A 15,877-nucleotide genomic window follows, 5' to 3' on the forward strand; every position below is an offset into this window, starting at 1 on the left:
TACCTCTACAGCTAGGGATACAGCCTTCAGGTACCTCTACAGCTAGGGATATAGCCTTCAGATACCTCTACAGCTAGGGATATAGCCTTCAGATACCTCTACAGCTAGGGATACAGCCTTCAGATACCTCTACAGCTAGGGATACAGCCTTCAGATACCTCTAGAGGTGTGGATATAGCCTTCAGGTACCTCTACAGGTGGGGATATAGCCTTCAGATACCTCTACAGCTAGGGATATAGCCTTCAGATACCTCTACAGCTAGGGATACAGCCTTCAGGTACCTCTACAGCTAGGGATATAGCCTTCAGATACCTCTACAGCTAGGGATATAGCCTTCAGATACCTCTACAGCTAGGGATATAGCCTTCAGGTACCTCTACAGCTAGGGATATAGCCTTCAGATACCTCTACAGCTAGGGATATAGCCTTCAGATACCTCTACAGCTAGGGATATAGCCTTCAGGTACCTCTACAGCTAGGGATATAGCCTTCAGATACCTCTACAGCTAGGGATATAGCCTTCAGGTACCTCTACAGCTAGGGATATAGCCTTCAGGTACCTCTACAGCTAGGGATACAGCCTTCAGATACCTCTACAGCTAGGGATACAGCCTTCAGATACCTCTACAGCTAGGGATATAGCCTTTAGGTACCTCTACAGCTAGGGATATAGCCTTCAGGTACCTCTACAGCTAGGGATATAGCCTTCAGGTACCTCTACAGCTAGGGATATAGTCTTCAGGTACCTCTACAGCTAGGGATATAGCCTTCAGATACCTCTACAGCTAGGGATATAGCCTTCAGGTACCTCTACAGCTAGGGATATAGCCTTCAGATACCTCTACAGCTAGGGATATAGCCTTCAGATACCTCTACAGCTAGGGATATAGCCTTCAGATACCTCTACAGCTAGGGATATAGCCTTTAGGTACCTCTACAGCTAGGGATATAGCCTTCAGATACCTCTACAGCTAGGGATATAGCCTTCAGATACCTCTACAGGGGATAAAGCCTTCAGGTACCTCTACAGCTAGGGATAAAGCCTTCAGGTACCTCTACAGCTAGGGATATAGCCTTCAGATACCTCTACAGCTAGGGATATAGCCTTCAGGTACCTCTACAGCTAGGGATATAGCCTTCAGATACCTCTACAGCTAGGGATACAGCCTTCAGATACCTCTACAGCTAGGGATATAGCCTTCAGATACCTCTACAGCTAGGGATATAGCCTTCAGGTACCTCTACAGCTAGGGATATAGCCTTCAGGTACCTCTACAGCTAGGGATATAGCCTTCAGGTACCTCTACAGCTAGGGATATAGCCTTCAGATACCTCTACAGCTAGGGATATAGCCTTCAGATACCTCTACAGGTGGGGATATAGCCTTCAGATACCTCTACAGCTAGGGATATAGCCTTCAGATACCTCTACAGCTAGGGATATAGTCTTCAGGTACCTCTACAGCTAGGGATATAGCCTTCAGGTACTTGTAGGTGGGGATATAGCCTTCAGATACCTCTACAGCTAGGGATATAGCCTTCAGATACCTCTACAGCTAGGGATATAGCCTTCAGGTACTTGTAGGTGGGGACACCATGGATACAGCCTTCAGGTACTTGTAGGTGGGGACACCATGGATACAGATCTCATGGTTCTGTTTGTATCGTCAAGGGGTTCTTTCTGCAGCGGAGCCCCTCAGCCCACTGAGCCAACAAAAGGATTAGAACTTCTAGCACAAATGAGTAGTTCCAGATTTATGTCCTTCTTCATCTCATTCTAGAATGTTGTTATAGTAACTCTACCACGCTAGAGATTCTGCCATACCAAGATGGTATATAGACATACCAAAACCAGTTTCACATTACGTCCAACACAAATAAATGAAGTAACCAGTGCATCTCTGTGTCTCACCCCTTTGCATGAAATTGCTGGAAGAGGTTCCTGACAAGGACATCCATCTCTGTTATCGCTGTGCCTAAAACTGTATAACCAGAATAACATGACATTACCCCCTCCCCACCACAGAGTCGCAATGACGTCATCAAAGAGCGCTTCGGCATGGACTGGAAGTCTGATGTCACACTGCGGCTGGCGGCGCTTCATATCTACATCACAGTGTCGTCGGCCAGACCTAATCAGAAGATCTCGCTCAAGAATGTGGAGTAAGTGTGTGTGTGTGTGTGTGTGTGTGTGTGTGTGTGTGTGTGTGTGTGTGTGTGTGTGTGTGTGTGTGTGTGTGTGTGTGTCTTATGACAAAATGGATCCCTCAGCTGCATGACTCATCTCTCAGACACCTCAAAGACCGAAATGCATGTCTCCGTATTCCATTATGTTTCATTAAAAATGTCTTAGCTCTAATGTGCAGAAGTGTGGTATCCAGCTGAGCTTCTAAAAGTATATCAAAATGATCCATAATGAATCCATCTAATATTAAAAACAGAAACCACTCAAACCACGAGCTCAAGTTACTCTGACACCAAGAAATTACAAATCCCTCAGGCCACACATTTAGTCATATCCCCAACTTACCAGATAACTAGATCACTCTGACTGACAGACATTACCAGATAACTAGATCCCTCTCACTGACATTACCAGATAACTAGATCACTCTGAGTGACAGACATTACCAGACAACTAGATCCCTCTGACAGACATTACCAGATAACTAGATCCCTCTGACAGACATTACCAGATAACTAGATCACTCTGAGTGACAGACATTACCAGACAACTAGATCACATTGACAGACAGACATTACCAGATAACTAGATCCCTCTGACTGATAGACATTATCAGATAACTATATCACCCTGGCAGACATTACCAGATAACTAGATCACTCTGACAGACAGACATTACCGGCTATCTAGATAACTCTGACAGACAGACATTACCAGACAACTAGATCACTCTGACAGACGCTACCAGATAACTACGCTGAACAAAAATATAAACACAACATGTAGTGTTGGTCCCATGTTTCATGAGCTGAAATTAAAGATCCCAGACATTTTCCATTCGTACAAAAAGCTTATTTCTCTCAAATTTTGTGCACAACGTTTACAGCCATGTTACTGAGCATTTCTCCTTTTGCCAAGATAATCCATCCACCTGACAGGTGTGGCATATCAAGAAGCTGATTAAACAGCATGATTATTTCACAGGTGCACATTTCTCTACCATGAGCCGCCTCCAAAAGTTGTTTTAGAGAATTTGGCAGTACGTCCAATCGGCCTCACAACCACAGTCCAAGTGTAACCACGCCAGCCCAGGACCTCCACATCCAGCTTCTTCACCTGTGGGATCGTCTGAGACCAGCCACCCGGTCAGCTGATGAAACTGCGGGTTTGCACAACCAAATAATTTTTGCACAAACTTTTAGAAACCGTCTCAGGGAAGCTCATCTGGATGCTCGTCATCCTCACCAGGGTCTAGACCTGACTGCAGTTTGGCATCGTAACCAACTTCAGTGGGTAAATGCTCACGTTCGATGGCCACTGAAATACTAGAGAAGTGTGCTCTTCACAGATGAATCCCGGCTTTAACTGTACTGGTCAGATGGCAGATGGCCATCAGAGTGTATGGCGTTGTGTGGCCGAGCGGTTTGGTGATGTCAACCCTGTGAGTGTCCTATGGTGGTGGTGGAGTTATGGTATGGGCAAGCATAAGCTACGGACAATGAACACAATTGTATTTTATCAATGGTAATTGTGCCGGTCATCCACCAGCATCACCTCATGTTTCAGCATGATAATGCACGGACCCATGTCACAAGGATCTGTACACAATTCCTGGAAACTGAAAATTTCCCAGTTTTTCCATGACCTGCATACTCACCAGACATAACAACCATTGAGCATGTTCGGGATGCTCTGGATCGACGTATACAACAGTGTGTTCCAGTTCCCGCCAATATCCAGCAACTTCACACAGCCATTGAAGAGGAGTGGACAACATTCCACAGGCCACAATCAACATGATCAACTCTATGTGAAGGAGATGTGTCTAATGAATGAAAAATTGACTGATTTCCTCATATGAACTGTAATTTAGTCAAATCTTTGAAATTGTTGCATGTGTTTATATTTTTGTTGAGTGTAGATAATTCTGATAACTATTTCACTCTGACAGACTAATTTAGCAGATACTATCCAGACCAACTTACAATCAGTGCGTTCAACAAAAACATAATATGCAAGTGAATACAATGAAATAACAGTCGTTGCAAGTCAAGTCATTCAGTCACACAGACAGAGAAGAGCCAGTGTTCTCCCTCCTGTCTGAGTCTGACTCTGAGGGTAGCCTTGTCAATCCTGCAGTGTGACAGAGAATAGGAGCAGTCGTTGGGCTGCGTCCCAACTGGCATTCTATTCCCTATGTTGTGCACTACTTTTGACCAGGGCCCACAGGGCTATAAAGGAATAAGGAGCCATTTGGGACATAGCCCACGAGTCTTCCCTGGGGGTCTCTCCCTGAGATATAGACATAGTCCCACAGCTGTCAGCATCTGACTGAGTATACCATCTCTCTCTGTCTCTCTCTCTCTCTCTCTTTCTTCCTCTCTCCCCTTGCTCTCTACTCTCCCCCCTCCTCTCTATTCCCGCCTCTCTTTCTCTCTCTCTCTCTCCCTCCCCAGGAAGGAGTGGGGTCTGGAACCCTTCCTACCCCTCACTCTGCTTCCCACCATCAAGGAGAAGAATGTGTGTAAGACCCTGTCACAGCTGCTCAAAACCTATCAGCATCCGCCTCCCTCCGGCAATAAGGTGATCTGTCCTCTCTGTCACACAATGACCTTCCTTTCAGTAAATATTCTCTAGATACAGCATAGCTATAACACTAAGTTATTCAGATTCATTGTATAGCCTACCTTTCATCTGAGGGCTTGCACTCTCCGTTAAGCAGTTTATCTTTGGATTTGACTGGCTGTGGAGTTCCATACATATTTAAAGTGTCCTTGTGCCCCAATACATGGCTAGACAGTGACCCCAAGAGGACATGTATAGTATTGCAATATAAAATCCAATGGTCATCCTTGGGTGAATCTCACTAGTAGAAGCTAGCAACAGGGCGACCACATCCGTCTTGTCGTCCTTGGGTGAATCTCAACCATATTAAGTGGCTTCTCCTCCTCATCTCCTCTCCTTCATCTCCACTGATCTGAAATCACAAGATAAGTGAAAGCAATAATGAAGGATGCCAGCTAGGATGTTAATTTCACCTGTCCAGTTCTTTAATGTTAGTGCAGATCGAGGAGACGAGTAGAGGAAGCCACTAGAGACTATTGAGACTGGGCCCTTGAGTGTTGTGTTGTGTCTACTGACAGGTCCCTCCTCTCCAGGGAAAGCTGCAGTACATGCGTGTGCTCAACGATCTTCCGCCTTTTGGAGGCTTGCTGTTCCACACCGTCGGACCGGTAATGGCAACACTTATTCATTTATTTAACCTTTATTTAACCTTTATTTAACCTTTATTTAACTAGGCAGGTCAGTTATGAACAAATTCTTATTTACAATGACGGCCTACCATTCCCTTATGAACATTCCAATTTTGTATTCCCACATCATATACGAGTCCCACTCTTTTATGATGAATTTCTCTTTTGTCAACGTACAGCTCATGTTTATGTTTGATCGATTGATTTACTGACTGATTGATCCACAGGATGAGAAGCAGTCGGCCACTACGCTGCTGGTGGGTCCGCGGCACGGCATCGGTCATGTGATCGACCTAAAGAACAACCTGACCACAGTTCTGACAGAGTTCAGTCGCGTTGCTAAGATACAGCTGCACCGGGAGAACCAGGGCGTTGCCCGAGTAGAGGTGGCCATACATGAGGCCAAGGTATATGACAGATTGAACACATGTACAACTATAGATCTAGAAGGACATTTTGAGGCTCAGAGTGGAACTCAATAGAATGAGATGTGTTTGTTTTGCCAGAAATCCTTGCATCTTACTTGTAGGCCATGCTATCTAGCATAGATTTTCACTGCACAGAAGAATTCCTTTCAAATTAAATTAAATTAAATCAAACCTGCAACATAAACCAAGTTGAAGAACCGGTATGGCCATTAGAATAAATATACAGTCAAGTGCTTTGTTGAGGTCTCTTAACTTGTCTCCATCCCTGCTCCAACCTTTCCAACCTCTGTGTATGAATGTGTGTGTGTGGGTTTCGGAGGGGCTGGGATAAAGCCAATCTATCTACATTATTGGATAAAGCAGAAGACACATTTCCGTTGGACCTTGTGTACAATTAATAATAAAGGAATCTTAATCTAAGTCTTAATGATCCACCCCTGCAGCCTCTGGTCCTGTTGATGGAGTGGCCTGATGCCAGTAACTTCGCCTGTCTCATCTCTGGCTACTACAAGCTGTTCGTGGACCCCAAACGAGCCATCTACTACCGGACACCTGGTCAGTCTTATATGATCAAGGCAGGTATGTTAGTAGTCACCTCCTTGATTTATTAGGACTTGCAATGAAACTGCATATTCACAATATCTGTTGATGTTTAAGAAATGTATACTACATTACCAAAAGTATGTGGACACCTGATCGTCGAACATCTCATTCCAAAATCATGGGCATTAATATGAAGTTGCCCCCCCCCCCCCTTTGCTGCTATAACAGCCTCCACTCTTCTGGGAAGGATTTCAACTAGATGTTGGAACATTGCTGCGGGGTCTTGCTACCATTCAGCCCCAAGAACATTAGTGAGGACATTGTCATGCTGAAACAGGAAAGGGCCTTTCCCACACTGTTGAATCAAAGTGGGAAGCACATAATCGTCTAGAATGTCATTGTATGCTGCATCTTTAAGATTTCCCTTCATTGCCTAGCCCGAACCATGATAAACAGCCCCAGACCATTATTCCTCCTCCACCAAACTTTACAGTTGGCACTATGCATTGGGGCAGGTAGCGTTCTCCTGGCACCGCCAAACGCAGATTAGTTGGTCGGACCGCCAGAAAACACGCTTCCACTGCTCCAGAGTCCAATGGTGACGAGCTTTACACCACTCCAGACGATGCTTGGCATTGCTTCAGCTTTCGGCGGTCCCGCTCTGTGAGCTTGTGTAGCCTACCACTTGGCGGCTGAACTGTTGTTGCTCCTAGATGTTTCCACTTCACAATAACAGCACTTACAGTTGACCGGGGCAGCTCTAGCAGGGATGAAATTTGATGAACTGACTTGTTGTAAAAGTGACATCCTATGACGGTGCCACATTGAATGTCACTGAGCTCTTCAGTAAGACTATTCTACTGCCAACATTTGTCTATGGAGATTGCATGGCTGTGTGCTCAATGTTATACACCTGTCAGCAATGGGTGTGGCTAAAATAGCTGAATCCACTCATTTGAAGGGGGTGTCCACATACTTTTGTATACATGGTGTTTCTGTAGGTCTATTTTTTTGGGAAGTGTTACAGAGAATCCATTATTATTAGCTTTAGATAAAACTGAAAGTATTTTTCATTTAAGGTTAAAATCATTTCCATACTGTTTGCTTTGCCTACATTTTGTAACAATAAAACTCAACATACAAACTCAGCATTCAAACTTAGCATCCAATGCCCCCATTGACTGCATATCAGTTTGCATCTCAAGGATTCCATTTACAGGTTTTTGTGTGTGTCTGCAAGTGTGAGGCATTGCATGTAAACCATTATACTGCAACCAACTCTGCTCAATCCAACTGGACTGACACCTGCTTCTCCATAATGCATCTGTGCATCCGGACCTAAACCATATCAACAGCTCCTCCCATCTCCATCCTGAGGTCTCATCTTCATTGGACTATTCTCTCCCTCCATGCACAGGGTAACATTTCAGGGGTTTTGCCTTGCTTTTATCTCTGTAATCAAGTATACATGTAATATTCAAACAGCTCTGTTTCCATCTGCTGTGGTGGTGTGCCTGCATGAGAGGAAGGCCGCTACGTCCCATAACATCCCACCAGACTTACCTCAAACCTCCAACTCCAGTCTCCAGCATTCATCACTGAAAAACATCCACCAGCCTTCTCCTCTATTTTCCCATAAGGACCCACTCCATCCTCCCATGCGATTCCTCACCTCTCAGCCTCTCAATTGCTCTGACAATTCTGTCCTCAGATTACAGAGGTTCCCACCACGCCCACCCACGCTCTGGCGTCACAGCGGTGCCCAGTGGAGACCGACGAGGGGATGAGAGGGAAAGATCCCATACGAGGGACCCAGGTTCCCAGTCTCAGAAGACAGCGACCGCCCCACTGCCCGCAGAGTCCCAACACCTGGGTCTATGCCACGTCCATCTCCGGGAGCCACAACAGCTGCAGGAGCTCCAAATGCAAGCAGAACCCGAGCTCAACATCAACGAGAACTTAATTTCCCAAGAGGTACCAGAGCGGCCCAGTGCCAAGTCTGACCCAATCCCACGGAGCACGGAGACGATCGGCGAGAGGCCAGAGAGCCCCGTCCAGGAGAGCTCAGTGGTCTTCAGGAGCAGAGCCCAAACCATGGGGCAGTCCCAGCGAGCTACACGGTTCTTCTGTGACTCCTGTAAGGCCAGGTTGAGAGCAGAGGGAGTGGTTGTGGCCTTAAACGGTGGAAGCAGCGGCAACTCGTCGAAGCACTGCTCCAGCGCCTGTGCCTCTCGTGATGGTGGTGCAGTAGACCTCATGGCCCTGCCTCCGCCGGGGAACGAAGAGGAAGAGGAAGAAGAGGTGGAGGAAGTAGGAAGAAAGCTGCAGCCTCCTCCGCCAGCCTTTGCTGCTCCTCCACCTGGCTTCAGGGACAACAGCTCGGACGAAGACGACTCCAAGAGAGGACGGAAGTCTCAACCAAACCCAAACTCCGTCCCCAGTCCAAGCACTACAACTGGGGCAACTGCAGGCAAGAGCTCTGCTAAGGCTTCTGCCAAGGAAGTGGTACCAGCTCCAGAGGATGTCCCGGTGACGTTGATAGACAACGTGGCCACCAGGACAGTACGGGACCATGCCCAGGAGCTGGATGATGCTCTGGTGTCCACTCTGCAGGCACTGGAGGCCCTAGCTGCATCAGAGGATTTCCCCCATCACCCCCAACAGCCAGCTCAGACCACAGGTCAACATGCCGAGTCATGCTACAAGGGCTATTTCTAGTGCTAATTGTTAATTTTAGGGCTCAGTGACTACTAAGGGCACTTTGAAATGTTTTTATACACTTGGTGTACAGAATATTACGAACACAATCCTAATATTGAGTTGCACCCCCTTTTCCCCTCAGAACAGCCTCAGTTCGTCGAGGAATGAACTCTACAAGGTGTAGAAAGCGTTCCACAGTGATGCTGGCCCATGTTGACTCCAATGCTTCCCAACGTTGTGTCAAATTGGCTAGATGTCCTTTGGGTGGTGAACCATTCTTGATACACACGGGAAACTGTTGAGCATGAAAAATCCAGCAGCTTTGCAGTTCTTGACACATTCAAACCGGTGCACCTGGCACCTACTACCATACCCTGTTCAAAGGCACTTGAATCTTTTGTTCACCCTCTGAATGATGCACATACACTATCCATGTCTATCCATGTGAGTAGGCCGTCATTGTAAATAAGAATGTGTTATTAACTGACTTGCCTAGTTAAATAAAGGTTAAATTAAAAATATATTGAAAAAATATCTCAATTGTCTCCTCCCCTTCATCTACAATGATTTGAGTGGATTTAACAAGTGACATCAATAAGGGATCATAGTTTTCACCTGGTCAGTCTATGTCATGGAAAGAGCAGGTGTTCCTAATGGTTTGTACACTTCAGTGTAGATGAAGGGGAGGAGACAGGTTAAAGAAGGATTTTTATGCCTTGAGACAATTGAGGCATGGACTCTGTATGTGTATCATTCAGAGGGTGAATGGGGAAGACAAAATATTTAAGTGCCTTTGAACAGGGTATGGTAATAGGTGCTAAGCGCGCATATATGAGTCTGTCAAAAATTGCAATGTTGCTGGGTTTTTCACACTCAACAGTTTCCTGTGGGAACAACTGTGGGAAACATTGGAGTCAACATCCCTGTGGAACACTTTCAAACACCTGGTAGAGTCCACGCCCCGATGAATTGAGCCTGGCTTGATAGCATAATTCAAGTTCAAAGCTTTAGCATCCCAAAACAGGGACAAAAAGACTAAGTTTTGACGTGTTGTTTTACAGAACACTGCTTGACACTGAACAAAGTCTCTTGTGCTGTATATTTTGATAGTGAGAGAAACACAAGTGTTCCCTCAGTCTTGATTAAAATTCAGTTTGATGCAAAACAATGTTTTACTCACAGATGATTAGCAGAGCTTTAAAAGAAAAATCCCTTGATGAGTTAGTACTTAGAAACAGTATATTTGATGTGCCATCTTTGCACAATCAATGACTGCTTTCCACCTGTCTGTGATATTTCATGTCTTCCTCGGGACCCTGATAGTGTCTTGTGTTTCCTTCTTTCCGTAGGGTTGATCGTGTTGGCGGCCATTACGCCTGAGTCCTCGTTGGACTCAGGGCACGAGACCAACTCCTCAGAGCTGACAGACGTCTCAGAGATGGTGTCGGCCATGAAGCAGCACCAGAACCAGGCCTACCTGCTGGCCCACCATATCAACAAGGAGCGTATCTTCAGTCGCAGGGACTTCCCCTTGGCCATACCAGGCTGCACCACCCAGACTATAGAGGGTGGTGCGTTCTCCATGGGTCAGATCCGCGGCAGCTGCCCCTCGAAGCCAGTGACCCTCAGTAAGACTGTTCCCCTAAAGCTCAGCCCTGCTAAGGAGACTGCCAGTCCAGGTCTCAGCTCAGTGAAGCAGGGGAGTAACGTTACCCAAGACCCATCGCAGAGTGAACCAAGTGAAGGCAAGAAGGAAAAACCAGAGTCTACCAAAGCGTGCACGCAAGACCGCCCTGCAAAGTCACCTGAGGAGCTGAAAGTGTCCGATCCAGGCCAGGCACCCAAGGTCGGCAAGGATCAAAGGTCACCCTGTTCTGCTGTGGGAAAACTAAGCCCCAATCTCTCTGCAGGGATCAAGGGGAAGAAGTCTGCGCCTCTGAGTCCGGACCCTACCAACAAAGCCTTACCTATTCTCTTGGCTGTAGACAGAACTGCCTCCGCCAAGATTTGCCCCACAAACATGTGCCAAGATGCCGAGACTGCCTCTAGTGAGACCATCAAGCCTTCAAGCTCTAATGACCTCCTGCCAGTTGATGGCCTATTCTGCACATGCCCAGTGAGAGAACCCGGGCCACAGCTAAGACCGAAGGATCCACAATCCCAGAAGGTGGTGGTGTTCCATTCCTCTTCCCCAACAGACGATGAGCGTCTTCGGGCCAAAGGCCTCCAACTGGCTAGCAGCAAAGAGATTGCAGCGAGAGCAGCAGGAGGAGCAGGAGCAGACCCCGTCTTGGTCAAGCCCAGCCCCCAGGTTCCAACAAAGTACTCCCAGTCCCCACACATACCTGTGAAAGCTGAGAGGAAGGAAGCAGCAGAGGCCAAGGCAGAGAGGTCCCAGGGTAAAGCTCAAGCTGAGCCACAGAAATGCCCCTCGAAGACATTATCTCTCCTGGGAGACTCCACACACCCTACCTGCTCTGTGGACAAGGTCTCCACTTTTCCATCTGCCGACAGCAAGAAGCAGGGTGGTGGTAAAGGGAAGGCCCAGCGTAGCGCCCCCTTCCTCAGTATCAAGAACCTCCTATCAGCCACGTTCCCAGCTCGGATTCGTCGGGAGACTGACGAGCGCAGAGCCCAGCTCCAGAAGGTCCGGCAGTACGAGTTAGAGTTCCTGGAAGAACTTCTGAAGCCCAAGTCATCCGGGGGAGAGTACCTACCCCAGGGGTCCTCGCCAGTCCCCTCAGGCACCCCCTGTGCTTGCCAGCTCCGTACAAGTCCTGTGCTAAAAGCCCCTGGCATCTCCCGAGAGCAACGCCGCAGCTGCGACTGCAAGAGGATGTGCAGAGGGATCCGATTGCCTGATACACCCGTCGGCTCAACTGCGGAGCCACAGCAGCATAGAGGCAGAGAGAGATCCCTCTCCAAGACCCCTCCAGCGACCTCCAAAACCCCTCACTCCCAGGGAGATCAAAGGAGACCTCAGACCTTAGAGATCAAAACCACCCGAATCCGCTCGACCAGTCTGGAGTCACGGGAACCCAGGGGGGAGCAGGCTTCCTGCTTGCCCACCTGCACCTCTCGCACACCAGACTGCATGGGCGCTCCGCAGTACAAGAAGCTCCAGAGGCGGTATAGCATCGGGGAGGTGGACAACGCTGAAGGCACGCCACTGTACGCCGAGGTCAAACCCAAAGCCAAGAGCCTGGAGAAGGAGATGGAGCGAGTGAGGGCCACAGGACTGAGGCTTCCAACGCCCGTGGAGCCTGTTCACAATCAAACTCAAACTCACACGGCTGCTGCAGCGGCGAAGGGGAAGAAAGGAGTGTTCTTCGTCCAGGGAGAAGAGCTCCTGCGGGAGAGCAAAGAGGGGGCGCCGACTGAGATGCTGCTGGGGCTGCCTAGCGAGGACAGTGACGACAGGGAGAAGTGCTGCTCCTTCTGTTTCTGCTACAGGAAATGTGAGGAGGCGGACGAGAGCAGTGAGAAAGAAGAGCTTTCCTACTCCATCCCCCTCCAGGTCCTGCCTGGGATGCAGCTGGACTCTCAGACCTTGCCCGTCATCAGCAAAACCCTCCAGGTTCTCCACGCGGAGGGCTGCAGTGGGGAGGAGGAAGAAATAGAGGAAGAGGAAGAAGAAGAGGAACCGCAGACACAGGAGATTGACCTCCGGGCCTGCGGGACTCTGGAGGGTAGCCTGGCGAGGGTCCAGTCCCTGCAAGGGCAAACGTTCAGCCTGCCGGACGGTTTCCTCAACGCCCAGCTGGATGCTAATGAGCTGCTAGCCATCCTGCGACAGTGCGCTAACGTTCCCCAGGTGGATAACGAATCACGCCTCCAGCCATCCCGGATCGCCGAGTACAAACAGGAGCTGGCGGTGCGCTTCAAGGAGTTCAGGGCGGCGTGCAGACGGGTGGCGAGCGTCGAGAAGAGCCCCACGCGCATGCTGAGCGTTGTTACGGCCAGCTTCCTGGTCCTCTGCGAACTGACTCAGACCTTCATCAAGCTGGTTAGAGGGGTGCGTTCAGAGGCCCAAAGGCTGCAGCTGCTGCGGAAGGTTGAAGAGGTTGCTATCAATTACACTTTGTTGTTGCGTGCAGCCGAGGATGCTATGGGCCACTCCAGTAGTCTGCCTAACAAGAGCGTGAGTCCCCTAGTTACTACAACCACCACTAACATGGGCTCCCTCTCTCGCCCAATGAAAACCCTGCCCGCCCAGTAGAGACAAAGTTGGGGGAAGTTAGTGAATAATTATTTATGACAGTTGGGAGTGTGGGTGGCTGGGACCACACTCTCAACGTCCATTAGTTATTTATTGTTTACAGGACATGCAATGATCCATCCATCACAATGCAACTGCTCCATGATATGTTACCAGGGGCTGTGGCAGTTGCAGAGTGGCCCTGTAGTGTTCTAGCATAAAAGACAAACGCTTGGGCACCGCTGTACAAAAGGTGTATGCACCTACACCCCTGAAACGCTGGGTGAAAAACAGGGCTAACCACTCCTCCATGTCAACTCTCACATTTCAAAGGTCCTTCTCATTATTTTCTATGTATATTTGAGTTGTATCTTTTTAGCAAAGTATACCATTTTGTGGAGAATAAATATAATGAAAATAATATCTAAAATGAATTTGAGTATAACAAATATAAAGAGTAATACACCTATAATAAATCTTAAGACATTTTAATGTGCTCTGGGCAAAAATACCACAGAGAATGTCAAAGTAGCGAATTCTGTGAATTAGGTAGTCCAAAGCCTGGGTTAGTAGTTGACGTGTTTGTTTGTTACATTTCTAACTGTTGTCACAGAAGGAGTTATGTTGGTCATCGGAGAGTATCATGACATGCACCTCAACAATATCACATACATCACATTCACAATGTTGAAAATGGTACCTCTGCGAGATTGTAAAATCCACACATTTGAATTGGGTTGCTATAAAACAGACATGGGGCCCATTTACACACCTGTAGAATAACACCACAGGTTGGGGCAGATGTAGCAGAAACGCTAACTCACTAGCGGCTAACCAATCAGCTGAGTAGGATCAATGTTCTTCGTGAAGGAAGGCAGCCCCGCTCTACTGTATAAATTGTAGTAAACCTCACATTGCTGTCTTGGTTTGAGACACACACACACACACACAGTACACACACTCTCACACGCTCTCACACACAACGATCACAATCCACATTAAATCTGCACCTCGCCTCTTGTAAACGAGATGAGGTAAATGGGAGATCCACTTTAGCAAACTTAGCCTTAGACTTTTGCACAACCTTCAGCATTTGCTCCTGCTCACACATGATCTAAGTTCATGTTTTGTTTACATTCAGCCTACTGAACATTGAGCTAGAAAACAAACGTCACATCATACACCTTCAGTTTTATAAACTATTTCATCTTATAAGAGATTCAAGTTGCTATATTCTTCTCTAAAATCATTTTACAGGATTTTGTGTCACAAACAATTCAATGGGTTTATACTTTTTGCTCTCTATGTGCTGTTGTCCATTGTGCAATACAGGAGATATATATATAAATCACAAAATACAGGAGATATATATAAATCACACACACAAAGTAGTTTTCTATGTATTTTAATAAAACTGACACCTGTGTTTTCTGTCTGAAAACGGCTTTCTGTCTCATCCTGTTGTCAAACCACGGAGATCAAAGCAGCCTATTGCTAACCTCAACCGAAACTGAAACTATTCAGACTCTGACATTAGGGTACTATTCATGCCATGTGTTTTCTTTCACTGCACTAGTGTCTCGCATGCTTCCCCAATTCTACATTTCTTCTTGAAGATACAAGAAGTAGAACGGTCAAGATGGTGGTCGCAGATTCAGTGTTACTACTAGTTTTATTGAAGTGAGAAAGAAAGAATATACATCCACAAAAATACGAGGAGGCTACTTACTGCAGTAATGTTTTGCAATGGGAATTCTTTACGCGGAGTTGTATTATGTAAATATTGTAAAACGGTTGGAATATTTGTGAGCCAGGAAAACACTTTTAAATTATCCCACTAACTGACAATGTGAAGATTGGTTCCAAATTCTTCACTGTTTTGTAAAAAAAAAAATAGAAAACATGTCTGTATCGTATAATGTTATGTAGTTATGTTCCATAGAAAACTAATAGCAAAAACGTATATTTTAAGACTATATAATGAGTATAAAGCATGGGACATGTTTATTTTTATAAAAACTAAATATTTACAGTATCAAACGGCATTCTCTCATCATGACCACCTGGAAATGTTTTCAAACATTTTGTTTTTGACATAATGTTAATATAGAAATATTTTGTGTGGTTGTCATTGTTGAGTTGCATTGTTGCCAAACTGTGAATATGTCTCTGTTCCATAACATAATGGACCAATGTTCCATGGCCTATTCCATTGTGTTTGTTGGCACTTATTTATTTACTTTTATTTATTTGTCAATAATCTTGTCTTCACTGTGTTCTTCTGTCTGTACAACGTTTCTCATGTTTTAAGAGCAATAAAATTATAATCCTCGGTTTAGAAATGCACATTTACATTTGGTGTAGATTCAAATGTTTGTTTGTTACACTCAAGTTATTTGGGCCTCATCTGACATTCACTTCAAAATGAATATAAATAGACCTCCTTGAGATGTCCTTCTCCTTACTGAGCATCGGGCAGAAGTAGCCTATCCTGCTCCTTACTGAGCGTTGGGCAGAAGTAGCCTATCCTGCTCCTCTTACTGAGCATCGGGCAGAAGTAGCCTATCCT

General features: G+C 46.5%; 1 protein-coding gene across 1 annotated transcript in view; it reads left to right on the plus strand.

Annotated features, from left to right (window-relative positions):
- Positions 1-14,749, plus strand: part of frmpd3 (FERM and PDZ domain containing 3) — a 47,450-nt gene extending 32,701 nt beyond the window's left edge. Inside the window, exons 9-15 of the mRNA XM_090198757.1 lie at positions 2,027-2,163; positions 4,642-4,768; positions 5,329-5,418; positions 5,667-5,846; positions 6,311-6,446; positions 8,122-9,090; positions 10,460-14,749. Of these exons, the coding sequence (XP_090054883.1) occupies positions 2,027-2,163; positions 4,642-4,768; positions 5,329-5,418; positions 5,667-5,846; positions 6,311-6,446; positions 8,122-9,090; positions 10,460-13,329 (4,509 nt within the window). The 3' untranslated portion in view covers positions 13,330-14,749. The remainder of the gene's footprint in view (positions 1-2,026; positions 2,164-4,641; positions 4,769-5,328; positions 5,419-5,666; positions 5,847-6,310; positions 6,447-8,121; positions 9,091-10,459) is intronic.
- Positions 14,750-15,877: the final 1,128 nt, after the last annotated feature.

Source organism: Oncorhynchus mykiss, chromosome 14 (genome assembly GCF_057628025.1).
Source record: "Oncorhynchus mykiss isolate SJ-2025 chromosome 14, ASM5762802v1, whole genome shotgun sequence".
Classification (NCBI taxonomy): domain Eukaryota; kingdom Metazoa; phylum Chordata; class Actinopteri; order Salmoniformes; family Salmonidae; genus Oncorhynchus; species Oncorhynchus mykiss.